The following is a 26,004-nucleotide window of genomic DNA, read 5'->3' as shown; positions in this document are numbered from 1 at the left end:
GTATTTTCAACCTTTTTCCCTTTGTTATTTTTTGTGGTATCTTAAACTAGTTTTAACTTTGAATTTGCTCTTTTCTAGCTATCCAGAAGCAATCAAAAGGAACATTAATGGCACCTTGATACAAATTAAGGGTGTCCCTTTGAATTGCACAGCCGAAACGTTAATAGAAGTTTTTAAATCCTTCAGATGTTAATTAAATATATACGTTTATGTCATAGGTTTCCCAAACAAGCAGCGAGGAATCCTCTCCTCCTCGGCTGGATTAACTGCAGCTTTAGAGTGTGTTTTCCCGTTGGGTGTTACTTTCCTGTATGGTCCACTGGTTTCTAGTAATTGAATTTTGAACTCTTTACAAAAGAATTAAAAGATAATTTTGCAGTGGAATAGTAGGAAGAAAAGTTTAGAAAACCCCCTGTAACGTCGCGGCTCGGTGGCGATGGACACCCCAGCAGTCTGCTCTTGGGTTGTGTGTGCGCACGTGGGTACACGCATAGCTCATCCAGGGCTTCTGGGCGTGTGTTCTGCAGCAACCATGCAGATGGGGGCTCACCTCCACGATCTGTGAACCGCAGCCCTTCCCCAAATGCTAACTTTATTTTTACTTTGCAGTCTCGGAAAGGGAGTGACCCAGACAAAGAGAAAAAAGGCCTGGAGAGCCGGGCGGACAGCATCGGGAGCGGTCGAGCCATCCCAATTAAACAGGTATGCTGCTTCCCCCTTCCTGTCCCTGTAGCTGGAGACACACCCCGGCTCTCTGCTCACTGTGATGCCGGCTCGTGCGCCAAGGTTTGTTTGATGTGCTCTGTTGATGAATGTAGAAGTCACTCACTTGACATCGATTAGAAGAGGTTCCTGTGTGTATTAAAATAGGATCATTAGAATAAGAAGAGGGAAATGTGACAACAGATCTAATGAAGTGCAGTCTGCCCGCCTGCATATGGAGTGTGTTTGGAGGCTGCACTGGCTTCAAAGGCTGCCTTTGTAGCTCGGCTTTGATTGGGCCGCTGGCCGCCAGTCGACAGGGGTAAATCAGATCGCCATACAAGAGCCCCTTGTGATCACAGGAGTAGCCCGACGTGGCCCTAATTTGCTCGCGCAGACGGACATCTGAACACTGTTTCAGGCTGGTTTGTAACAACGAGGCAATTAGTTGTGATAATCATAGCCGGTGTGTCAGCTGTGCGCTCTTGTTTGTAATTTGCTAATGAAGGAATTGTAACTTTGATTAGGTTCAGTTTCATTTAGACCTTATTATATAAGGGAACATTTACAGCTGTAATGCGGGGCCTTAATTAAACTTCCTCATTACACAACAGGACTCGAATGCAGGCATTTGTTTTGGCCTATGTTGCTAGCCTGGAATCGTTTTTCATTAGCCCAGAAGCCGGGTACCAAATTACTTTATGTCTCAAGTAAAACGGGAATTCATCGGACCTATTTGGCTGCGGTAGTTCCCAGGAAAATAAAAATAAGTGTTCAGCCCGGCACCATGGCTTCTGGAAATGCCACCTTTTAGTTTGTTGAAGAAAGCTAGTTGATTTAGAGTGCATTCTGCTTCAGAGGAAGGGAATCTGTGGGCAGGATAACAGCTTTGCCTCTTCTCCGGGTACTTAGACAGTTTCACCAATCCTGTAGGAACTTGTGTTGGCACTGACCACCCTTGAAAAGGGCTGGAGTCTTTCCACAGTTTAGTGTAATCCGTTTGAAACAGTAGGAATACAGCTTTAGCTGGGGGCCGGGCAATTTCTGCACAGAGGTGTGGGGAGGGACAGGATAGATCGGGCCCCAGCGTCACAGGTGAGACCAGAGCAGGAAGTCCACGAGGTTTTCGTAAGATGTGTTCAGACGCTGAGCGGCCAGTGTGTGGGCTGGCGTGGAGAACCACTGAGGAAAGTCCTCTCTCCTCCTCTTTGCTGTTCTCCCCCTTTTTTTTTTTTTGACTTTTGCATTTTTTTTTTTAGATGTTGGGGGTAGGAGTTTATTAATTTACTTATTTATCTTTGCTGTGTTGGGTCTTCTTTTCTGTGCGAGGGCTTTCTCTAGTTGTGGCAAGTGGGGGCCACTCTTCACCGTGGTGCGTGGGCCTCTCGCTCTCGCGACCTCTCTTGTTGTGGAGCACAGGCTCCAGACGCGCAGGCTCAGTAGTCGTGGCTCACGGGCCTAGTTGCTCCGCGGCATGTGGGATCCTCCCAGACCAGGGCTCGAACCCGTGTCCCCTGCATTAGCAGGCAGGTTCTCAACCACTGCGCCACCAGGGAAGCCCTGACTTTTGCATTTTTAAAAAAAAATTTTATTGAAGTATAGTTGACTTACAATGCTGTGTTTAATTTCTGCTGTACAGCAAAGTGATTCAGTTATACATATATATATATATATATATATGCTCTTTCATATTCTTTTCCATTATGGTTTATCACAGGATTTTGAATATTGTTCCCTGTGCTATACAGTAGGACCTGTTGTTGTTGTTTATCCATCCTATATATAATAGTTTGCATCTGCTAATCCCAAACTCCCAATCCATCCCTGCCGCATCCCCGCCCCCCTTGGCAACCACAAGTCTGTTCTCTGCGTCTGTGAGTGTGTTTTTGAAGGCTCTTAAACAACTTCTTTGCTGTAGAGATGCAAGCACACAGTGGTTTATTCTTTGTGCATTTATTTGTAAACCTAACTCTCCACATAAGGTAATTTTAATGTGTAATTTTCATTCTGTTGATGCTGTTTCAACTAGAATTAGAAAAAGCATTCAACTCTTTTCCTCTCACTTAAAATATTGGTCCTGGGACATTTCCTTTTGGGAATATTAGAACTCAATACTAGACTGTTGCCTTAAGTCACGTGTCCTGTGGGTTCGGGTGGGAGCGTTGGCCTCCACACCAGCCAGGCAGACCCCCAGCCTCCTCTGTGGAGGCGCTCGCCTTACGGGCCAGGCTTTCAGTATGGGTGCCGATGGGGCTTGACCGTGCGGTGTGAAGTTTGTATTATCCACTCCTTGGAAGCTTTCAGTCGTGTATGTTCCAGATAATCCAGTCGAACTCTAAATCACGGTCTGGTTTTCTGGAGAATCGTGACACAGGCAGTGCACGTAGCTCGTGTCCCTCATAGCTGCCCCCCGCGTGTGGCCACAGATCAGACGCCTCCCAGAGACCTCACCTGGCCCGTCCGAGTCCCGTGGACTCTGTGCCCGGCCTCAGAATCCTCATCTGTGAAATGGGCTCCGGACGATAGCGACTCGCTTGGGACACTGGATGTGGAGATGCCAGCGAGAACTTTTAGATTCCAGCAAAACCGGACTTTCAGATCGGTCTTGCTCAGGACACTGTCGTCGGAGCCTTGCTGCGGGTCACAGGGACTGACGTGGGTTTGCACGCTGCCATACAGATTTATCTGTATTTTTATAAAGGAACCGAGACCATTAGAGGTAGTCTAAATTCCTAACCCTCCCAGTGATGACTTCAACCGGTAGAATTGAAGCAAGAGGATTACAGAGGACGGAGCCCAGTGGGGCAGTACCTGCCGGAATGTTCTAGACACTACAGAACTGGAACAACTAAGTGACGGCTTCGTATTTGTTACGCTGTTTTCATCTAGCATGTCACCGAACCCTCAACATTGCGCGGTTCGGGTAGCCGTGTTATCCTTAGTTTTAAATTAAACCCGCATAGGGCAAGCTTTCCAGACCAGGCATCTTCAGAAGCTGAGGGGCCAGGATTCGGACCCCGGCCCCCATATCCCCACGGCCGTGTGCTGTACACTGCCTGTTGGCAAAAAGCCTTCAGAAAGCTTAAGAAGCAAAGTTACGTGTTTTAAATTAAACACGTGACCCCTGACCTCAGACAGAAATACCTCCTGCTTGTGGAGAGGAACCTTCTGAGATGGGCCTGCGGCAACGCGCTTCTCCAGGGACATGGGTCCTCGCGCATTTGTCCGGGGCTGCACGGGGTCCCTTCATCCTGTCCCGATAGCCTGCCCTTCCCACCAGCATCCGAGCACTTGTCTCCATACTCAGCCTGCATTCAGGGCTTGGTCTGTATGTTGGGTCCCTGAACCCCAGCTCATGGGCCCTTTGCCTGACAACAGAGAAGTTGTCCTGAACCTCAGGGACCTCCCGGTGGGGTGGGGCTGGGCTGGGGGTGGCTTTGGGACGGGCCAGGATTTGTGATCATCATGGGGTCTGTCTTCCCCTCCGCGCAGGCGTCTTGTCCAGGGCGGTTTAGGGCACGGGTGAGGCCACTTGCAACACGCTCTGCAGCCTGACTCGTGTTTTTACAGATCAAACATGTTCCGGTCGGTATTTTAACCTTGTTTGGCTCACGCTTTACAGCTTGTCCGTTCGTTGTGAGACAGAGGCTTCTTCCCCCAGCGTGGGAGCTGCCCGTGCACGGCAGGCAGTGGTCCTCTCTTCCCTCCTTCCCCAGTGAAAGCTTTCTCGTCAAGGATATGACTTATTTTCTGCAAAGTAACTTCATTTCCTGAGGTGGACCTGGGCCCACCTTGCCTTTTCGTCCTTTCTGAGGTCTTAGTGGAGGTTTGGTTCAAAGAGTTCTGCTTCTGCCGCTGCTTCTCCGTCTCCTTCCTTCTCCTCCTCAAAAAGGTCTATTCGAACAAAAATTAAAAAGCAAAGCAAGAAAAAGAAAAGGCCAGAGGCCCGGCCCGGCAGCGCGTGGGCTCGTCACGTATTAATTTTTCACTGCTGTGGAGAGTTGCACATGCATAATCGCTTGATGGCGGTGGGAGTTGGGGAGCTCCTATGGTGTCATTTGCATAAATCTTGTTAAGTCACTGGCAGTAAATGAAGTACAAATGAGCCCGGAGAAGGTGACATGCAAATCGTGGGTGGCAGATGGGAGGTCTGTTTGGGGGACGGCAGCTGTGTGCTCTTTCTTCTTTCTTTCCCTTCCGCATGTTTTCGTCTCTATATTATGGTCCAGATACTCAGCCTCAGCGTGGCCTCTCCCTTCCCGGGGCTCGTCCTGCCCCCCCGGTGTTCACGCGGGGAAAACAGACCTCAGGGCCTCGTCGCCTCACACCTAGTAACTGACGCTAGAGTGTGAACATTGGATTTTTTAAAATCTTGGTCAGTTTATCTTGTCTCGCTTACACAATTGAAAATACCTGTATGTGTGTTTTATTTGTGAGGACAAACAAGAAACAAGCGCACGCCTCCCTAAATGTTGTCTCCTGGGATTTCCGAGGATGAAAAAGAGTGGAAACTACTGTCTGCTTTATTATGCTTCCGTCTGGGGGTCTTCCCCCCTTCAGACAGACTGATGGTGTTTATCCAGCTGTTGACACCCGTCCCACGTTCACGGCTGGGCCCTAAGGGGTGGGCATTCCCGGTGAGGCAGCAGGGGAGATTGCAGAAGAGCACAGGGCCTGCCTGTAAATCCGGCCGCAACGAAGACCCCTCGCTGTCCCCGTGGACCCCCCCGGCAGGGCCCGCACGGGCCTGTGAGGCCCGGCTGGGGTGCCGCTTGCCTGGTGGCTTGTTTCTTAAAGATGTAAGTGCCGGCGGGACTCACAGCTTTTAGAGATTCGTGGGCGAAGCACCGCGCCTGCTTGCTTCCTGAGCTCAGAAGTTTTCTCTGTATTTCGTCCACTGGTTGCTATTTTGAGAGAAACAAGTCTCCGTTGACCTTGAAGAAGCGCAGGCAGAGAGGTGTGTGCGGGGACCCGAGCTGTGACAGGCACTCAGGGGCCACCTGTTCCGCTTGGCTCTTCCTCTGCCTGGTCCAACCCAGGCACCTTCTCGGAACTTGGGCCTGAGGTGCTGCTGGAGACCCGGCTCAGCTGTTGAATCTTGGGATGCTCCAGGGAGACACCAAACACAAAGTGTCTTCGTGTGACTTTTTGATTTTTTCCCCTGAGTGGTTGGAAGCATTTTATTTATTTTATTTTTTAAATTTTATTGGAGTATAGCTGATCTGCAGTGTTGTGTTAGTGTCAGGTGTACAGCAAAGTGATTCAGTTATACATATATTCATTCTTTTTTAGATTCTTTTCTCCTGTAGGTCATCACAGAATATTGAGTAGAATTCCCTGTGCTATACAGTAGGGCCTTGTTGGTTTCATGTGACTTTTTTTAAGGTCTTAACTTTGACCTTGAACCCTGATGGACTTTGGCCACCTCTGGGGCAGGCAGACAGCCAGTGACAGCAGGGCCTTTTCTGTAGCCACTGAAGCCACAGGAAAGCCCTTCCCAAGGCATCAGAGGCAGAGCGGCCTGGGTAGCACTGTCCCCGGCGCTCAGCCGTCACCCGTGAGCCATTTTGAAGCCATACATGTGTTTGATTCTCGGTTGAGTAGAAAGCAGCAATTGTCCATTAAGTGAAAGGATCCTCTGGAGTGAACCCCCTCGGCCAGCCCGCTGCAGGCGCTGACCTGCGTGGCCTGGTACCTGGGGTCTACCCGGGCGTGGGGAGGTGGGTGGAGGGTGTGGCATCCGCAGGAAGAAAGCCGCCCGACGCTGCTCACTCGTAGCGTCTCCGGAAGGTTTGACGCCGTTCACAGCCGGGTGGGCGGCCACCCAGCCATCGTCTGCTTTCCTGGAGGAAACAAGATGGGTGACCGGGCCGAAACTGTAGAGAGACTGGCAGGGAGAGAAAGGGGCCGGCTGTGCCCTCGTCCCGAGATGCGGGGAGAGCTCACCCCATGGCGCCATGCCCACAAGGGATCCTGTTTACTCCGTGAGCACCAGCGTCCTGAGAAGACTCTGCTCACCCGTGTGGCAAATCGGCTCTGCGCGGCACCCACGGGGGCCCAGCCAGCTCCCCAGAAGCAGGTAATTTACTGACACAGACCCGGTGCTCTGAAAGCTAATTTACCTCACTTGGGTGCACAGGGCCCTGTGAGGATTGCATCCGACCTGGTTCACGGCAGACTCAGCCAATTACGATTATTAATTTAATAGGTCAGGTGGGGGCATACACGCTTTTCATTTGACTCCTCAGATATCATAGTGTCATTGGCACTCTTGGCACACTTTAGAATATCTGGTTGCCTGCGTTGGAATTTACCGTCATCCGTCTTTGATAAGTAAGGCAGACCCCCTGACACTGGCCAATGTAGGTGGGTGGCAGTATGGTGTGTACAAAGTGCTCAAAATGCTGAAATAAATGACATGACTGAAATGCAAAATCCATAATTTAAATATAAATCTGCAGAGCAATTTAACCTAATCCTTCCCTTGGTCAGGAGGGCTGCAGGACGGTGATACAAAGTAATATACAATGAAGCACTTTATACACTGTAAACTAGCCTGCAAACATAACGTTATTTCCAAGAGTGGAAGTTCGTGTTACGACTGAGTGTGTCCTCTGTGTACCCATAATCCAGGAGCTGGGGTGATACCTGATATAGTGATTCATTTCACCTAAAGGTTGTTTATTTTCTTTAAAAGTTCAACAGTGGTGATGAAAACCCAATTCCCTGTGGGCTCAGAAAGATAAACTCACACACAAATAGAGGGAAGCTGCTCAAAGCTAAGTTTCTCCAAGCTTGTGGATGAATCAATAAGATACTTGGTTTTGGCATTATTTCTTACCAGACTCAGTTGGCTTGTAACTGTCATACACTCATCCTGTGTGGACACGCCCTGGGGACTCTGTCAGGGGCTTGGAGAGACAGAAGATAGATGCCTGCCACCCAGGCTGGCCTCAGACTTTGAGGGAGGCCCCTACCCCTGCCCTCCAGTACTGGTGGGTGGGCGTTGCAGTGGAGGTGTGTTGAAAGGGCCCTGTACCCCTGGAGGAACGGTGGATTCCACTGGGCTGGGAACAGTGGATTCCACTGGGCTGGGAACGGTGGATTCCACTGGGCTGGTCAGTCCCTCTGGACTTGGAGGTATGAGCAGGCAGTCATCAGAGGCAACGGGGGCAGGATATGAGCAGAGCAGAGAGAAGGAGGGGGTGTGAGGCAGGGAAGCTGGAACGGCCGGGGCGTCCCGTTGCCAAGGGCTCTGACTGCCCCGCGGAGGGGTGTTGGTGTCAGTTTCTCTGCCTCGGCTGTGGGGAGTCATGACTCGTCCCCACTGAGTGGCAGCATGAGGGTGGGAGACTTCTGAGTACGTGGAGCTCAGGGCTCCAGGCTCCCCCGGGGCAGAGCGCCTGCGGGCTGTGTCCCCGAGGGCCGGCCAGAGCAGCCTTTACTTCTCAGACGGCCTGTCGCTGCTGTTCTTCCTGGTCAGAGCGTTTCCTCCCCCTTGCAGCTTTATCCCCGTAGTGTTTATGACATGGGGCGATTATAACCTGTCACAGTCCTAGTGCTGAACGACGTTTACTGGCTGTTTCCTGAGTGCCAGACACTGCTAGAGCTTCAGTGTCATCCCTTTGAACCATGAAGTAGTAAACATGATGGTGCCCATTTCACAGATGAGAAAGGTGGGGCTGAGTAACCTGCCTGGCATCACACTGTGTACGTCTGCTAGGGCTGCCGTCACAAAGTGCCACAGCCTGGGAGGCTTAAACAACAGAAGCTCTGGAGACCAGAAGTCCAAGTTCAAGGTGCCAGCAGGATTGATTTCTGGTGAGGACTCTCCTCCTGGCCTGCTGAGTCTCCCTTATAAGGACACCAGTCGTATTGGATTTGGGGCCCACCCTTATGACCGCAGTTAACCTTAATAACCTCTTTAAAGTCCCTGTCTTTAAATAAGGTCACATTGGGGGTTATAGCTTCACCCTGTGAATTTTGCGGAGACACAGTTCAGCCCGTAGCACACGGTTAGTTGGTGCTGGGACAGGAGCGCCAGGCTGTGTGACCCTAGGAGCCATCTGAAACAATCTCTCCATCGACACGTTCTTCTGCCTTGGGCCTTCCTAGGATTACAAGGTGTGGCCACTTCATTCCTGTCCGTATGTTTGAGAATCGGAAGAACCTTTTTCAGGAGGCTCCACGTACTAGTTAGGAAACACGGGGTGTTTGAAATATTCTGATTTAAGATGTGGACTTAAATTCTCCTCAGTTGCAGCAAACTTATCATTTGAAGTAAGACTGTTGTAGGAGTACTTCCTTCTACGAAGCCTGTGGCTCCCTCTCTAGGCAGTGCATTTCATGACTGTTAAGGCTAGCTTGGATTTTGTTCTTTGTGAACATAAAGTTTGAAACGAGTGAGCACCTCACCTTCTGGCAGGAAGAATCATATGGGCTGTCAAAATGTCATGTTTTGCATCCATCAACTGATGAATGGATAAAGAAGATGTGGTATGTGTATACAATAGAATACTATTCAGCCTTAAAAAAAGAATGAAATAATACCATTTGCAGCAACATGGATGGACCTACAGATTATCATACTAAGCGAAGTAAGTCAGAAAGAGAGAGACAAATATCATGATATCACCTATATGTGGAATCTAACAAAAATGATACAAATGAACTTACTTACAAAACAGAAATAGCCTCACAGACATAGAAAGCAAACTTATGGTTACCAAAGGGGAAAGGGGGGGAAGGGATAAATTAGGAGTTTGGGATTAACATACACACATTACTGTATATAAAACAGATAACCAAAAAGGACCTACTGCACAGCACAGGGAAGTACATTCAATATCTTGTAATAATGTAAAAGAATGTGAAAACGAAAAAAAAAAATATATATATATATATATAAAACTGAATCACTTTGCTATATACCTGAAACACTGTAAATCAACTATACTTCAGTTTTTTTAAAATGTCATGTTTTGTGTAAAAACAGCAACAGTGGAACCCTCTGAGACATTTGGCTGCTTGACTGGACACTTTTCCAAAAACCGGAGAACGTGGCTTCTCACCCAGGCTCCCTTCTCATGACTTTGCTCCACCGGTTGCTCACTCCAGAGCCTTTGGCCCCAGAAATTGTGAAGGATACGTCCTCAGACGTCCTCACCATTCCCTTCTCAGGAAGGTCATCAGACAGCGACATTTTATCTGCTAGATGTGAGCAGCAAAAACATATTTGCCTTCCTGCATCTCACTCAAGGAATTTATTTATTTTTATTATTTTTATTATTTTTGTGGGAGCCTCTTACCGTCATGGCCTCTCCCGCTGTGGAGCACAGGCTCCGGACGCACAGGCTCAGCAGCCGTGGTCCACGGGCCCAGCCGCTCTGCGGCATGTGGTATCTTCCCGGACCGGGGCACGAACCCGTGTCCCCTGCATCGGCAGGCGGATTCCCAACCACTGTGTCACCAGGGAAGCCCCAGGGAATTTATTTTTTAACGGAGGTACCGATGGCCACGTTTTCAAACCCTTGGTACCAAAGCTGACAACCGTAATGAAATATCTAGAAATTTGCTGAAATATTATAAAACAGACGTGGAAGGATTTGTAGGTTTGAGAAATCTGTTTGCAGTTAAACATTTTCTATAAAGCACTTAAGATTATAGTTATGTTTATAGACTGGTGAAATAGAAACATTTAAAAATATCACTTATATATGGAATCTGACCCCCCAAAAACCAAAAAAAGATACAAATGAACTTATTCACAAAACAGAAGTAGACCCCCAGACAAAAAAAACGAACTCTTGGTTACAAAAGGGGAAAGCAGGGGGAGGGATAAATTAGGAGATTGGTATTAACATGTACACACTACTATATATAAAAGAGATAACCGACAAGGACCTACTTATAACACAGGGAATTATACTCAATATTTTGGAATAACCCTGTAAGAGAAAAGAATCTGAACAAGAATATCTATATATGTTATATATTCTGTGTGTGTGTGTGTGTGTATAACTGAATCACTGCTATACTCCTGAAACTAACACAACATTGTAGGAAACTATACTTCAATTTTAAAAAATACTATTAACAACTTAGCGCCTTCCCAAGTTCATCAGACCCACACCCCACTGTATTTGCTCGTGACATTTCCATCTACTTAGAAAGTCATCACAATTGACCAGCTTGCTGTGTGTTCAATTTATTGAAAGAATGCTGGCGATCCCCCTGGGTGCTCATTGTGCATCAGTTACTATATTAGATGCTTTAATCACATGACCTCACTTAGTTCTCCACCAGCCTCAGACACAACTTACTGCCAGCGACAGATAAGGAGCCCAAGGCTTAGGAAGGTCAGGTCACACAGCCCAGGTTACAGAGCTGTAAGTGGCAGCGCTGGAATTCACACCCGGGAGTCCTCTAGGACAGCGGTCCCCGACCTTTTCGGCACCAGGGAGCGGTTTCGTGGAAGACAGTTTTCCCACGGATGGGAATGAGGGAGATGGTACAGGCGGTCATGCGAGCGATGGGAGCGGCAGATGAAGCCTCACCTGCTCGCCCGTCGCTTGCCTCCTGCTTTGCGGCCCGGTTCCTAACAGGCTGTCCATGGCCCGGGGGTCAGGGACCCCTGCCTCAGGGCTGCTTCCCTTCCTTCCTTGCACACATAGGGCTCCCAGCTTCGGTTGGTCCCTGTAGTCTCTGTCACAGTCTTCCTGTCTTCAGGGCCCGTGTCACATGCCTTCTGTTCCAGGAAAACGTACCTTGTCCCCAAGGAGATGTGCTGTCTTCTCTCCGCCCTCCCCTGACACCTCGTCAGGCCTTGGGATCTTGCCTCCGTCTTCCCAGATGCATGGACACGTGCATCCTTCATGCCCCCCACTCCCACGTGCTTTGGGGGGAGGGGTGGGAGGGGAGGGGCGTTGCGTCTTCTGACAGTGTTTCTCTCCCGAGTGTCCACAGGGCAGGGCGAGTAGGTAGGCAAGTATATGTGGTAGATGGAATAGGTCAATAGTGTGAAATGTTTTTCTTTCCCCCAAAACAATGTTCTGTTTCTTTTAAAGAATATGTTACATTGGAGAAGTCATACTCTACGTTGTTATATTTTAAGATACAGAATAATTTTTTTTTTTTTTTTTGCGGTACGCGGGCCTCTCATTCTTGTGGCCTCTCCCATTGCGGAGCACAGGCTCTGGACGCGCAGGCTCAGTGGCCATGGCTCACGGGCCCAGCCGCTCCGCGGCATGTGGGATCATCCCAGACCCGGGCACGAACCCGCGTCCCCTGCATCGGCAGGCGGACTCTCAACCACCACGCCACCAAGGAAGCCCCAGAATAATTTTTATTTTTTTAATTAATTAATTTATTTATTTAAATTTTTTTTACATCTTTATTGGAGTATAATTGCTTTACAGTGGTGTGTTAGTTTCTGCTTTATAACAAAGTGAATCAGTTATACATATACATATGTTCCCATATCTCTTCCCTCTTGCGTCTCCCTCCCTCCCACCCTCCCTATCCCACCCCTCCAGGCGGTCACAAAGCACCGAGCTGATCTCCCTGTGCTATGCGGCTGCTTCCCACTAGCTATCTACCTTACGTTTGTTAGTGTATATATGTCCATGCCTCTCTCTCGCCCCAGAATAATTTTTAATCCAACATTCTCTGAACTCTGATTCATATATACATAGAATACTCTATTTAGGTGAAACACAAGAGGTACATCTTTTAATCCTCAAAGAGTAAAACCTTTGTCAGTGACCTAAATGATTTTAGAAATGTAGTTTCTTCTAAAACTTCTTTACTACAGAAGAAATTGCGTCTAAATAGTTGTCTTTTTTTAAATTAATTTATTTTATTTTAGTTATTTTTGGCTGTGTTGGGTCTTTGTTGCTGCGCACGGGCTTTCGGTGAGCGGGGGCTGCTCTTCGTTGCGGTGCGCGGGCTTCTCATTGTCGTGGCTTCTCTTGTTGTGGAGCATGGGCTTTAGGCATGCGAGCTTCAGTAGTTGTGGCACGTGGGCTCTAGAGTGCAGGCTCAGTAGTTGTGGCGCACAGGCTCAGTTGCTCCGCGGCATGTGGAATCTTCCCAGACCAGGGCTTGAACCCGTGTCGGCTGCATTGGCAGGTGGATTCTTAACCACTGCGCCACCAGGGAAGTCCGTAAATAGATGTCTTCATTATGTAATTTTGTTTATAAAAATTGTTTCACGTCAAACCAGCAAATTTTAGTAACACTTGACTGTTTTCATAATTGCCAGATTTTTACCCCATTATTCAGCCTACATCAACCATAGCCTTTGTGATTGTAATTTGTCCCCCAAAGAAGAATATGTTTATCATCAAGAAGTTCTTCTGCAGAAAAATGATTTATATTGTTTTTAATATGCATAAAAACGAATTTTATGGAAATATATAAATATGCCAACTACACTAACAAACTACTGGGGATATGAGTAACATACAAGGGATGATTTGGAAATGAAGAAACACAAGAAGGAAATAAACATGGATGGACGTTTGGGTTTTCTTTGCTCATACCTAAACTCTTAGAAATTTAAAACAATGAGAAATAATTTTACACTTAGGTTTATAATTATTAATAACAAAACATGATAAAAATCCTACTCTTAGCAAAAATTAGGGAAAGACAGAGTTTTAGAAATGCATTGCTGTGTTACTAAAAATCGGCCCAGCCTTCTTGGAGGATAATCTAGCAGTATATAAAGGACATAAAAAAATATATTCACTTTGTCCCAGTAATCTTTCTCCCTTTCTCCTAGAAATTCATCCCAACGGGATAATTTACTTGGAGAAAGGGACAATATCTTAAGTGTACAAAAATGTTCATAGCAAGTTTATTTATAATACTAAAATTCCAGGAACTACACATGTCCAAGAAGTTAAATTAGTGACTGTCAACTAACCAGTAGTAGGATATAAAGCCTCTAAAATGGTCAATTTGAAGGCTCTTTAGAGCTGTGAGAAGTGTTAGAAAATGCTAAGTGAAAGCATGAAACTGTATTTATAATCACATGAAAATATATGTACATTCGGTATAAAAGTGGATGAATAGGAACACAAACAAGTAAATTGGTGTGAGATTAAAGGAGAACTTTAAATTTTTTTTTTTGCGGTACGCGGGCCTCTCACTGCTGTGGCCTCTCCCGTTGCGGAGCACAGGCTCCGGATGCGCAGGCTCAGCGGCCATGGCTCACGGGCGCAGCCGCTACGGCACGTGGGATCTTCCCGGACCGGGGCACGAACCCGCGTCCCCTGCATCGGCAGGCAGACTCTCAACCACTGCGCCACCAGGGAAGCCCGAGAACTTTAAAAATTTTAACTTTTTATTGGGAAATAATTTTAGACTTGTACAAAACTTGTAAAAATTGTACAGTGAGTTCCCATATACCTTGCACTTGGCTTCCCTAATGTGAACAGTTTACATGGCCCTAAACAGGTATCAAAGCAGGAGACGACTCGGATAACACACTGCTCTGTCTGCAGACTCATCTCGGATTCCATCCCGGGATGCAGGCCTGGCTCCCTCCTTGCATTTGGTTGCTGTGTCGACTTCCTCACCTCCACACTGACACAATTCCTCAGTCTCTCTTACCTTCCATGACCTTGACACCATCTAGGAATACTCATCAGCTGTATTGTAGAATGTCTCTCTATCTGCACTGGGACGTTTTTGTCTGGAATAGATTGAGGTTATGCATTTATGGCAGGAACACAAGAAGCGTTGTGCCCTTCCCAGTGTCCTCAACAGGGAGCACATGCTTTCCAAATATCTAATTACTGGTAGTGTCATTTGGTCATTTGGTTAAGGTGGGGTCTGCGGGTTTCTCAATTGGCAGTTACCATTCTTCCTTTAGAGGAAGTTACTGATAAGTATCTTAGGGGGATACTTCGACACTGTGCTGATACTCTGTAAAAACATGTTTAATGATATAAATTGCGTTCAATAATAAGTAGGTTTTTAAAAATGAAGAGTTTCCTTCTGGTAAATGTACGTAGTCTTGAGCAAAGTGCCCCGGGTGCCGTGAGTACATAAGTGGAACAAAGCTTATGTCCCCTCTTCTATAACAGGTGAATTAGAAGTCTGAATTCCATGAAAGGCCTCTCCTGATCAAAGGAATTTCAAGAGTAGTTGTTATACATAAACTAGTGCTTTCAGGTACTTATCAGCCTTTTAACATAGTAGTATCTGTAACTCAGGAATATTTCATAGTCTGAAAGAAAGGACAACTACTATTTTCCCGGTGTGATTTTCTTTTTTCTCCTTTTAGTCTTCCATTGATTTACCATCTGAGAACCAATTAAGTGCTTGTTTAGCCCCCTCCTTCGTTGGGGGAAAGGGGCAAAGGGGGACACTTGTGAAACTTGCTGGGCCTTTGAGGAGGACCTGGGGTGAGGAGGGGTCCAGGAGAGGAGGGGGGCCACCAGGTTGGGAGGGTGAGTGGACCTGGCGAGACAGATCTGAGGATGGACGGGCAGCTCCCAAACTCAAGGCTGACCGGAGGCTGTGGGCCTTGGAATGTGGGCCCATGGTGGATTCTCAGCAAATCCTAAGGAATCACCAACAGCTGCCAGCTTCTTTCATTTAAAAACTGGTCAGTCTTGTTTATCAAACAGCAGCTATGCTTTGAGTGCTGCTGGGGTCCGGGGTTGTACCGGGTTGGTGTAAAGTGGGAAGCTTTCCCAAGGTACTTCTCCAAACCAAGATCTGTTTCAGTTTGGTCCCCAATCATCTTTTGCTTGAAAATTGAAATTCTACTCAAAATTTTACATATTTCTCTTAAGTAATTTATCTCAGAGAATGAAGAATATATATGTGTGTTTTTATATATATATATTGATATGTATATATTTTTATAATATATTAACATATATTAATTTTAAATAATAACCATAAGAGTTATTTTTCCCTGTGGTCATGCCATTTTTGCCCAAATAACCAAATTCTCTCCTTGAGTCCATCCTGAAATTACAGTGTCTTAGGACAACAAACATACTGGTTTTTAAAGCTGGAAAGGATTTTCATTTTACAGATAGGGAAACTGAGTCCCAGGAAGGTTAAATGACTTACCCAACGTTACACTTCGTTACGTGCAGGATCCAGGATCCATCATTCAGCTGCTCACCCCAGTGCCCTTTCCACTATTAACACCAAACATCTTGGGCATTTTCTTCTTCCTTGGACCTTTTTTTAAAAGAATAGAAATAACAAATGATGTCTGCAGATATTCTGATTTTCTTGTGACTGGCCATGTTTCCCTAAGTTGGATCCTTCAGCTTCATACTGTTGGATCTATTTTAAAAAGGAGGAAGAGAAGAAATAGAAATCATTGTATTTGAAAGGATCTGATTCCCAATATGAACCTTTTTTTGCGAAAAAAAAAGTAGCTTATTTATTTATTTACATTTTTATTGGAGTATAATTGCTTTACAATGGTGCGTTAGTTTCCGCTTTATAACAAAGTGAATCAGTTATACATATACATATGTTCCCATATCTCTTCCCTCTTGTGTCTCCCTCCTTCCCACCCTCCCTATCCCACCCCTCTAGGTGGTCACAAAGCACCGAGCTGATCTCCCTGTGCTATGCGGCTGCTTCCCACTAGCTATCTACCTTAGTTTTGGTAGTGTATATATGTCCATACCTCTCTCTCGCTTTGTCACAGCTTACCCTTCCCCCTCCCCATATCCTCAAGTCCATTCTCTAGTAGGTCTGTGTCTTTATTCCTGTCTTACCCCTAGGTTCTTCATGACATTTTTTCTCTTAAATTCCATATATATGTGTTAGCATACGGTATTTGTCTTTCTCTTTCTGACTTACTTCACTCTGTATGACAGACTCTAGGTCCATCCACCTCATTACAAATAGCTCGATTTCGTTTCTTTTTATGGCTGAGTAATATTCCATTGTATATATGTGCCACATCTTCTTTATGCATTCATCCGATGATGGACACTTAGGTTGTTTCCATTTCCTGGCTATTGTAAATACAGCTGCAATGAACATTTTGGTACATGACTCTTTTTGAATTATGGTTTTCTCAAGGGTATATGCCCAGTACTGGGATTGCTGGGTCATATGGTTGTTCTATTTGTAGTTTTTAAAGGAACCTCCATTCTGTTCTCCATAGTAGGTGAACCAATTCACATTCCCATCAGCAGTGCAAGGGTGTTCCCTTTTCTCCACACCCTCTCCAGCATTTATTGTTTCTAGATGTTTTGATGACGGCCATCCTGACTAGTGTGAGATGATATCTCATTGTTTTTTAATTTTTTTAATTTTTATTTTTTTTTACATCTTTATTGGAGTATAATTGCTTTACAATGGTGTGTTAGTTTCTGCTTTATAACAAAGTGAATCAGTTATACATATACATATGTTCCCATATCTCTTCCCTCTTGCGTCTCCCTCCCTCCCACCCTCTCTATCCCACCCCTCCAGGCGGTCACAAAGCACCGAGCTGATCTCCCTGTGCTATGCGGCTGCTTCCCACTAGCTATCTACCTTACGTTTGGTAGTGTATATATGTCCATGCCTCTCTCTCGCTTTGTCACAGCTTACCCTTCCCCCTCCCCATATCCTCAAGTCCATTCTCTAGTAGCTCTGTGTCTTTATTCCTATCTTACCCCTAGGTTCTTCATGACATTTTTTTTTCTTGAATTCCATATATATGTGTTAGTATACGGTATTTGTCTTTCTCTTTCTGACTTACTTCACTCTGTATGACAGACTCTAGGTCTATCCACCTCATTACAAATAGCTCAATTTCGTTTCTCTTTATGGCTGAGTAATATTCCATTGTATATATGTGCCACATCTTCTTTATGCATTCATCCGATGATGGACACTTAGGTTGTTTCCATCTCCGGGCTATTGTAAATAGAGCTGCAATGAACATTTTGGTACATGACGCTTTTTGAATTATGGTTTTCTCAGGGTATATGCCCAGTACTGGGATTTCTGGGTCATATGGTAGTTCTATTTGTAGTATTTTAAGGAACCTCCATACTGTTCTCCACAGTGGCTGTATCAATTTACATTCCCACAAACAGTGCAAGAGGGTTCCCTTTTCTCCACACCCTCTCCAGCATTTATTGTTCTACATTTTTTGATGATGGCCATTCTGACTGGTGTGAGATGATATCTCATTGTAGTTTTGATTTGCATTTCTCTAATGATTAATGAAGTTGAGCATTCTATCATGTGTTAGTTGCCAATCTGTATATCTTCTTTGGAGAAATGTCTGTTTAGTTCTTCTGCCCATTTTTGGATTGGGTTGTTTGCTTTTTTGTTATTGAGCTGCATGAGCTGCTTGTAAATTTTGGAGATTAATCCTTTGTTAGTTGCTTCATTTGCAAATATTTTCTCCCATTCTGAGGGTTGTCTTTTGGTCTTGTTTATGGTTTCCTTTGCTGTGCAAAATCTTTGAAGTTTTATTAGGTCCCATTTGTTGATTTTTGTTTTTATTTCCGTTTCTCTAGGAGGTGGGTCAAAAAGGATCTTGCTGTGATTTATGTCATAGAGTGTTCTGCCTATGTTTTCCTCTAAGAGTTTGATAGTTTCTGGCCTTACATTTAGGTCTTGAATCCATTTTGAGCTTATTTTTGTGTATGGTGTTAGGGAGTGATCTAATCTCATACTTTTACATGTACCTGTCTAGTTTTCCCAGCACCACTTATTGAAGAGGCTGTCCTTTCTTCACTGTACATTCCTGCCTCCTTTATCAAAGATAAGGTGACCATATGTGTGTGGGTTTATCTCTGGGCTTTCTATCCTGTTCCATTGATCTATATTTCTGTTTTTGTGCCAGTACCATACTGTCTTGATTACTGTAGCTTTGTAGTATAGTCTGAAGTCAGGGAGCCTGATTCCTCCAGCTCTGTTTTTCGTTCTCAAGATTGCTTTGGCTATTCGGGGTCTTTTGTGTTTCCATACAGATTGTGAAATTTTTTGTTCTAGTTCTGTGAAAAATGCCAGTGGTAATTTGATAGGGATTGCATTGAATCTGTAGATTTCTTTGGGTAGTATAGTCATTTTCATAATATTGATTCTTCCAATCCAAGAACATGGTATATCTCTCCATCTATTTGTATCATCTTTAATTTCTTTCATCAGTGTCTTATAATTTTCTGCATACAGGTCTTTTGTCTCCTTAGGTAGGTTTATCCCTAGGTATTTTATTCTTTTTGTTGCAATGGTAAATGGGAGTGTTTTCTTGATTTCACTTTCAGATTTTTCATCATTAGCGTATAGGAATGCCAGAGACTTCTGTGCATTAATTTTATATCCTGCTACTTTGCCAAATTCATTGATTAGCTCTAGTAGTTTTCTGGTAGCAACTTTAGGATTCTCTATGTATAGTATCATGTCATCTGCAAACAGTGGCAGCTTTACTTCTTCTTTTCCGATTTGGATTCCTCTTATTTCCTTTTCTTCTCTGATCGCTGTGGCTAAAACTTCCAAAACTATGTTGAATAAGAGTGGTGAGAGTGGGCAACCTTGTCTTGTTTCTGATCTTAGTGGAAAAGCTTTCAGTTTTTCACCATTGAGGACGATGTTGGCTGTGGGTTTGTCATATATGGCCTTTATTATGTTGAGGAAAGTTCCCTCTGTGCCTACTTTCTGCAGGGTTTTTATCATAAATGGGTGTTGAATTTTGTTGAAAGCTTTCTCTGCATCTATTGAGATGACCATATGGTTTTTCTCCTTCAGTTTGTTAATACGGTGTATCACGTTGATTGATTTGTGTATATTGAAGAATCCTTGCATTCCTAGAATAAACCCCACTTGATCATGGTGTATGATCCTTTTAATTTGCTGTTGGATTCTGTTTGCTAGTATTTTGTTGAGGATTTTTGCATCTATGTTCATCATGTTATTGGCCTGTAGTTTTCTTTCTTTGTGACATCCTTGTCTGGTTTTGGTATCAGGGTGATGGTGGCCTCGTAGAATGAGTTTGGGAGTGTTCCTCCCTCTGGTATATTTTGGAAGAGTTTGAGAAGGATAGGTGTTAGCTCTTCTCTAAATGTTTGATAGAGTTCACCTGTGAAACCATCTGGTCCTGGGCTTTTGTTTGTTGGAAGATTTTTAATCAGTTTCAGTTTCAGTGCTTGTTACGGGTCTGTTCATATTTTCTATTTCTTCCTGATTCAGTCTTGGCACGTTGTGCATTTCTAAGAATTTGTCCATTTCTTCCAGGTTGTCCATTTTATTGGCATAGAGTTGCCTGTAGTAATCTCTCATGATCCTCTTCATTTCTGCAGTGTCAGTTGTTACTTCTTTTTCATTTCTCCTTCTATTGATTTGAGTCTTCTCCCTTTTTTTCTTGATGAGTCTGGCTAATGGTTTATCAATTTTGTTTATCTTCTGAAAGCACCAGCTTTTAGTTTTACTGATCTTTGCTATTGTTCCCTTCATTTCTTTTTCATTTATTTCTGATCTGATCTTTATGATTTCTTTCCTTCTGCTAACTTTGGGGGTTTTTTGTTCTTCTTTCTCTAATTGCTTTAGGTGCAAGGTTAGGTTGTTTATTCAAGATGTTTCCTGTTTCTTAAGGTAGGATTGTATTGCTATAACCTTCCCTCTTAGAACTGCTTTTGCTGCATCCCATAGGTTTTGGGTCGTCGTGTCTCCTTTGTCATTTGTTTCTAGGTATTTTTTGATTTCCTCTTTGATTTCTTCAGTGATCACTTCGTTATTAAGTAGTGTATTGTTTAGCCTTCATGTGTTTGTATTTTTTACAGATCTTTTCCTGTAACTGATATCTAGTCTCATAGCATTGTGGTTGGAAAAGATACTTGATACAATTTCAATTTTCTTAAATTTACCAAGGCTTGATTTGTGACCCAAGATATGATCTATCCTGGAGAATGTTCCATGAGCACTTGAGAAAAATGTGTATTCTGTTGTTTTTGGATGGAATGTCCTATAAATATCAATTAAGTCCATCTTGTTTAATGTATCCTTTAAAGCTTGTGTTTCCTTATTTATTTTCATTTTGGATGATCTGTCCATTGGTGAAAGTGGGGTGTTAAAGTCCCTACTATGACTGTGTTACCGTCGATTTCCCCTTTTATGGCTGTTAGTATTTGCTTTATGTATTGAGGTGCTCCTATGTTGGGTGCATAAATATTTACAATTGTTATATCTTCTTCTAGGATCGATCCCTTGATCATTATGTAGTGTCCTTGTTTGTCTCTTCTAATAGTCTTTATTTTAATGTCTATTTTGTCTGATATGAGAATTGCTACTCCAGCTTTCTTTTGGTTTCCATTTGCATGGAATATCTTTTTCCATCCCCTCACTTTCAGTCTGTATGTGTCTCTAGGTCTGAAGTGGGTCTCTTGTAGACAGCAAATATATGGGTCTTGTTTTTGTATCCATTCAGCCAGTCTCTGTCTTTTGGTGGGAGCATTTAATCCATTTACTTTTAAGGTAATTATCGATATGTATGTTCCTATTCCCATTTTCTTTATTGTTTGGGGTTTGTTATTGTAGGTCTTTTCCTTCTCTTGTGTTTCTTGCCTAGACAAGTTCCTTTAGCAGTTGTTGTAAAGCTGGTTTGGTGGTGCTGAACTGTCTCAGCTCTTGCTTGTCTCTAAAGGTTTTAATTTCTCCATCAAATCTGAATGAGATCCTTGCTGGGTAGAGTAATCTTGGTTGCAGGTTTTTCTCTTTCATCACTTTAAATATGTCCTGCCACTCCCTTCTGGCTTGCAGAGTTTCTGCTGAAAGATCAGCTGTTAACCTTATGGGGATTCCCTTGTGTGTTATTTGTTGTTTTTCCCTTGCTGCTTTTAATATGTTTTCTTTGTATTTAATTTTTGACAGTTTGATTAATATGTGTCTTGGCGTGTTTCTCCTTGGATTTATCCTGGATGGGACTCTCTGTGCTTCCTGGACTTGATTAACTATTTCCTTTCCCATATTAGGGAAGTTTTTCAACTATAATCTCTTCAAAAATTTTCTCAGTCCCTTTCTGTTTCTCTTCTTCTTCTGGAACCCCTATAATTCGAATGTTGGTGTGTTTAATGTTGTCCCAGAGGTCTCTGAGACTGTCCTCAGTTCTTTTCATTCTTTTTTCTTTAGTCTGCTCTGCAGTAGTTATTTCCACTATTTTATCTTCCAGGTCACTTATCCGTTCTTCTGCCTCAGTTATTCTGCTATTGATCCCTTCTAGAGTATTTTTAATTTCATTTATTGTGTTGTTCATCGTTGCTTGTTTCATCTTTAGTTCCTTTAGGTCTTTGTTAAATGTTTCTTGCATTTTCTGTATTCTATTTCCACGATTTTGGATCATCTTTACTATCATTATTCTGAACTCTTTTTCAGGTAGACTGCCTATTTCCTTTTCATTTGTTAGGTCTGGTGGGTTTTTATCTTGCTCCTTCATCTGTGGTGTGTTTTTCTGTCTTCTCATTTTGCTTATCTTACTGTGTTTGGGGTCTCCTTTTTGCAGGCTGCAGGTTCGTAGTTCCCGTTGTTTTTGGTGTCTGTCCCCAGTGGCTAAGGTTGGTTCAGAGGGTTGTGTAGGCTTCCTGGTGGAGGGTACTAGTGCCTGTGTTTTGGTGGATGAGGCTGGATCTTGTCTTTCTGGTGGGCAGGTCCACGTCTGGTGGTGTGTTTTGGGGTGTCTGTGGACTTATTATGATTTTACGCAGCCTCTCTGCTAATGGGTGGGGTTGTGTTCCTGTCTTGCTAGTTGTTTGGCATAGGATGACCAGCACTGTAGCTTGCTGGTCGTTGAGTGAAGCTGGGTGGTGGTGTTGAGATGGAGATCTCTGGGAGATTTTTGCCATTTGATATTACGTGGAGCTGGGAGGTCTCTTGTGGACCAGTGTCCTGAAGTTCGCTCTCCTACCTCAGAGGCACAGCACTGACTCCTGGCTGCAGCACCAAGAGCCTTCCATCCACACAGCTCAGAATAAAAGGGAGAAAAAGTAGAAGGAAAGAAAGAAAGAGGATAAAAAAAGTAAGGTAAAATAAAATAAAGTTATTAAAATAAAAAAATAATTATTAAGAAAAATTTTTTTTTTTTTTTTTTGGCTGTACGCGGGCCTCTCACTGTTGTGGCCTCTCCCGTTGCGGAGCACAGGCTCCGGACGCGCAGGCTCAGCGGCCATGGCTCACGGGCCCAGCCGCTCCGCGGCACATGGGATCTTCCCGGACCGGGGCATGAAGCCATGTCACCTGCATCGGCAGGCACACTCTCAACCACTCCGCCACCAGGGAAGCCCAAGAAAATTTTTTTTTTTTAAAAAGTAAAAAAAAAAAAAAACAAAAAACGGAGAGATAGAACTCTAGGACAAATGGTGGAAGCAAAGCTATACAGACAAAATCTCACACAGAAGCATACACATACACAGTCCCAAAAAAAAGAAAAGGGGAAAAAATAATAAATCTTGCTCTCAAAGTCCACCTCCTCAATTTGGGATGACTCGTTGTCTATTCATGTATTCCACAGTTGCAGGTACATCAAGTTGATTGTGGAGCTTTAATCCGCTGCTTCTGAGGCTGCTGGGAGAGATTTCCCTTTCTCTTCTTTGTTCTCACAGCTCCCGGGGCTCAGCTTTGGATTTGGCCCCGCCTCTGCGTGTAGGTCGCTGGAGGGTGTCTGTTCTTCGCTCAGACAGGACGGGGTTAAAGGAGCAGCTGCTTCGGGGGCTCTGGCTCACTCAGGCCTGGGGGAGGGAGGGGCACGGAGTGCGGGGCGGGCCTGCGCGGCAGAGGCCGGCGTGACGTTGCACCAGCGTGAGGCGCGCCGTGCGTTCTCCCGGGGGAGTTGTCCCTGGATCCCGGGACCCTGGCGGTGGCCGGCTGCACAGGCTCCCCGGAAGGGGGGTGTGGATAGTGACCTGTGCTTGCACACAGGCTTCTTGGTGGCGGCAGCAGCAGCCTTAGCGACTCATGCCGTCTCTGGGGTCCGCGCTGTTAGCCGCGGCTTGCGCCCGTCTCTGGAGCTCCTTTAAGCAGCGCTCTTAATCCCCTCCCCTCGCGCAGCAGGAAACAAAGAGGGAAGAAAAAGTCTCTTGCCTCTTTGGCAGTTCTACACTTTTCCCCGGACTCCCTCCCGGCCAGCAGTGGTGCACTAACCCCTTCAGGATATGTTCACGCCGCCAACCCCAGTCCTCTCCCTGCGCTCTGACCGAAGCCCGAGCCTCAGCTCCCAGCCCCGCCCGCCCTGGCGGGTGAGCAGACAAGCCTCTCAGGCTGGTGAGTGCCGGCCGGCCCTGATCCTCTGTGCGGGAATCTCTCCGCTTTGCCCGCCGCACCCCTGTTGCTGTGCTCTCCTCCGCGGCTCCGAAGCTTCCCCGCTCCGCCACCCGCAGTCTCCGCCCGCGAAGCATTTTTTTAATACAGTTATTCAGCAGGCTCGCTGATCTCCCAGCAGCCCTAGGAGGCTGTGTACTGTTACTCTTTACATTTTACAGATGAGAAAGCCGAGGCTCAGCGTACATAGGTTCATTAAGCCAGGAAGAGGCAGAGACAAGGTTCAAACCCAAATCTGCCTCTTTCCAAAACCTGTGGTCTTCACACTGAATGCCCTCATCTACCACTGGGCTTCCCATGTGATATGAAAAATCCAGGCCCAGAACAACACCCAGGGACTAGTGCAGATGTGTTTTCCTAATAGCACCAGTGCTGCTGGGTCTTCGGTGGGTGGCATCCGCGCTCCACGGTACAGCCAGACCTTCTGCAAGATCTCCTTCCCCTTCATCCTCTAAGTGTATTCCACAGCAATTGTTTGTAATTCAAGTATCTGGAATTCACTGTGGTTTTAATTAGTTGATTACTAGTTCTTTAAAATGTACTGTACTCACTGTGGGCCTTGCAAATTGGTAACTGGTAGCTACCAGTATAATTAAATATTTCAGAGCACTTGGCTACAGTAGCATTGAACTGTGAAGAAATAATGTAGAGCCAATCAAAAAGAGATCCTTGTAAACTCATTTACAGCGGCAGTGTGTGTTAGAATCATCGTAGAGATGCTTATTGCAGGAGAAATTAAAGATACAATTTTGTGCTAAGAGGCAATATAGAAATTAGTTCCTGAATTACTTGTTAATTGATTTGGTAATTCCCTCGGGTCTGCATGCTCTTTTTTTCCCCCCTCTTTTTGTTGTTGTATTCAGTTAATAGTGAGCAATAAAAATAGTTTTCTCACTTAGATCAGATATGTCCTTACATCAGACTGCCCACGTTCATATTCGCAGAACAACAACAACAAATGAAACTGCCTTCAACACAACAGGCATGTTGTTGTGTGCTGTGTGCTCATCACAGTAACCCGGGCGTTCATGGGACTGGATCATCTCAGCAAAAGGGAAGCATGTTTTTGTGTCCCGTGTTGGAGGGAGGCTTCCCTGATTTTTTTTTTTTCTCCTAATGGAAACCCTCTTTTTATTATCAAGAGAGGAAGAGAGTCAGCAGACTTGATTTATGAAAGTCTTTCCTTGTTGTTCACAATTCAGCAAGAATAACCATACAAAACACCATTTGTAGACAAGTGCAAGTTGCTCCTAGAAATGATATTGGAAGAAAATGAGACCTGTTTCTCTGCGTTGAAATTGAGCGTGGATCTGAGAAGAGAACCGTGAACCCTAGGGTGGCAGAGGGAGCCTCTCTGGGGTCTGGCTTCCCTTGCTGTGGCCGCCTTCTCCCTGCCTTCTTGTTGACAGACTGGGAACGACATTGGGATTGATGCATGTATTTGTGCTGCTTCTGTGAAGGGGGCAAGAACTGCCGTCCTTTTGGATTTTTGAAAGAAGCACTGACTGCCCTTTGGACAGCTGCCAGCACGGAAGCCTCAGCTTCATTGCAAAGAATACTTTTTATATATATATATAAATTTATTTATTTTATTTTTGGCTGTGTTGGGTCTTTGTCACTGCGCACAGGCTTTCTCTAGTTGTGGCGAGCGGGGGCTACTCTTCGTCGCGGTGCGCTGGCTTCTCATTGCGGTGGCTTCTCTTGTTGCGCAGCACAGGCTCTAGGTGCGTGGGCTTCAGTAGTTGTGGCACATGGGCTCAGTAGTTGTGGCTCGTGGGCTCTAGAGCGCAGGCTCAGTAGTTGTGGCCCACAGGCTTATTTACTCCGCGTCATGTGGGATCTTCCTGGACCAGGGCTCGAACCTGTGTCCCCAGCATTGTCAGGTGGATTCTTAACCACTGCGCCACCAGGGAAGCCCAAGAATACGTTTTTTACATCTTGTTGGCTGTGCTTATGGCGTGAAAAGTAACATAAAAGACTTTTTAAACAATATATATCATTACATTAATT

At 45.0% G+C, this 26,004-nt stretch overlaps 1 protein-coding gene across 14 annotated transcripts in view; it reads left to right on the top strand.

Moving 5' to 3' along the window:
- Positions 1-26,004, top strand: part of AGAP1 (ArfGAP with GTPase domain, ankyrin repeat and PH domain 1) — a 560,573-nt gene that overhangs the window by 276,453 nt on the left and 258,116 nt on the right. For all 14 annotated transcript variants that reach the window (XM_060301680.1, XM_030865641.2, XM_030865522.2 and 11 more), the window contains one exon: positions 610-702. In XM_060301680.1, the coding sequence (XP_060157663.1) occupies positions 610-702 (93 nt within the window). The remainder of the gene's footprint in view (positions 1-609; positions 703-26,004) is intronic.

The sequence above is a fragment of the Globicephala melas genome, chromosome 7 (assembly GCF_963455315.2).
Source record: "Globicephala melas chromosome 7, mGloMel1.2, whole genome shotgun sequence".
NCBI classification, from domain to species: Eukaryota; Metazoa; Chordata; class Mammalia; order Artiodactyla; family Delphinidae; genus Globicephala; species Globicephala melas.
The sequence above is the reverse complement of the archived record's forward strand: the minus strand, read 5'-3'. Positions and strand labels throughout refer to the sequence as shown.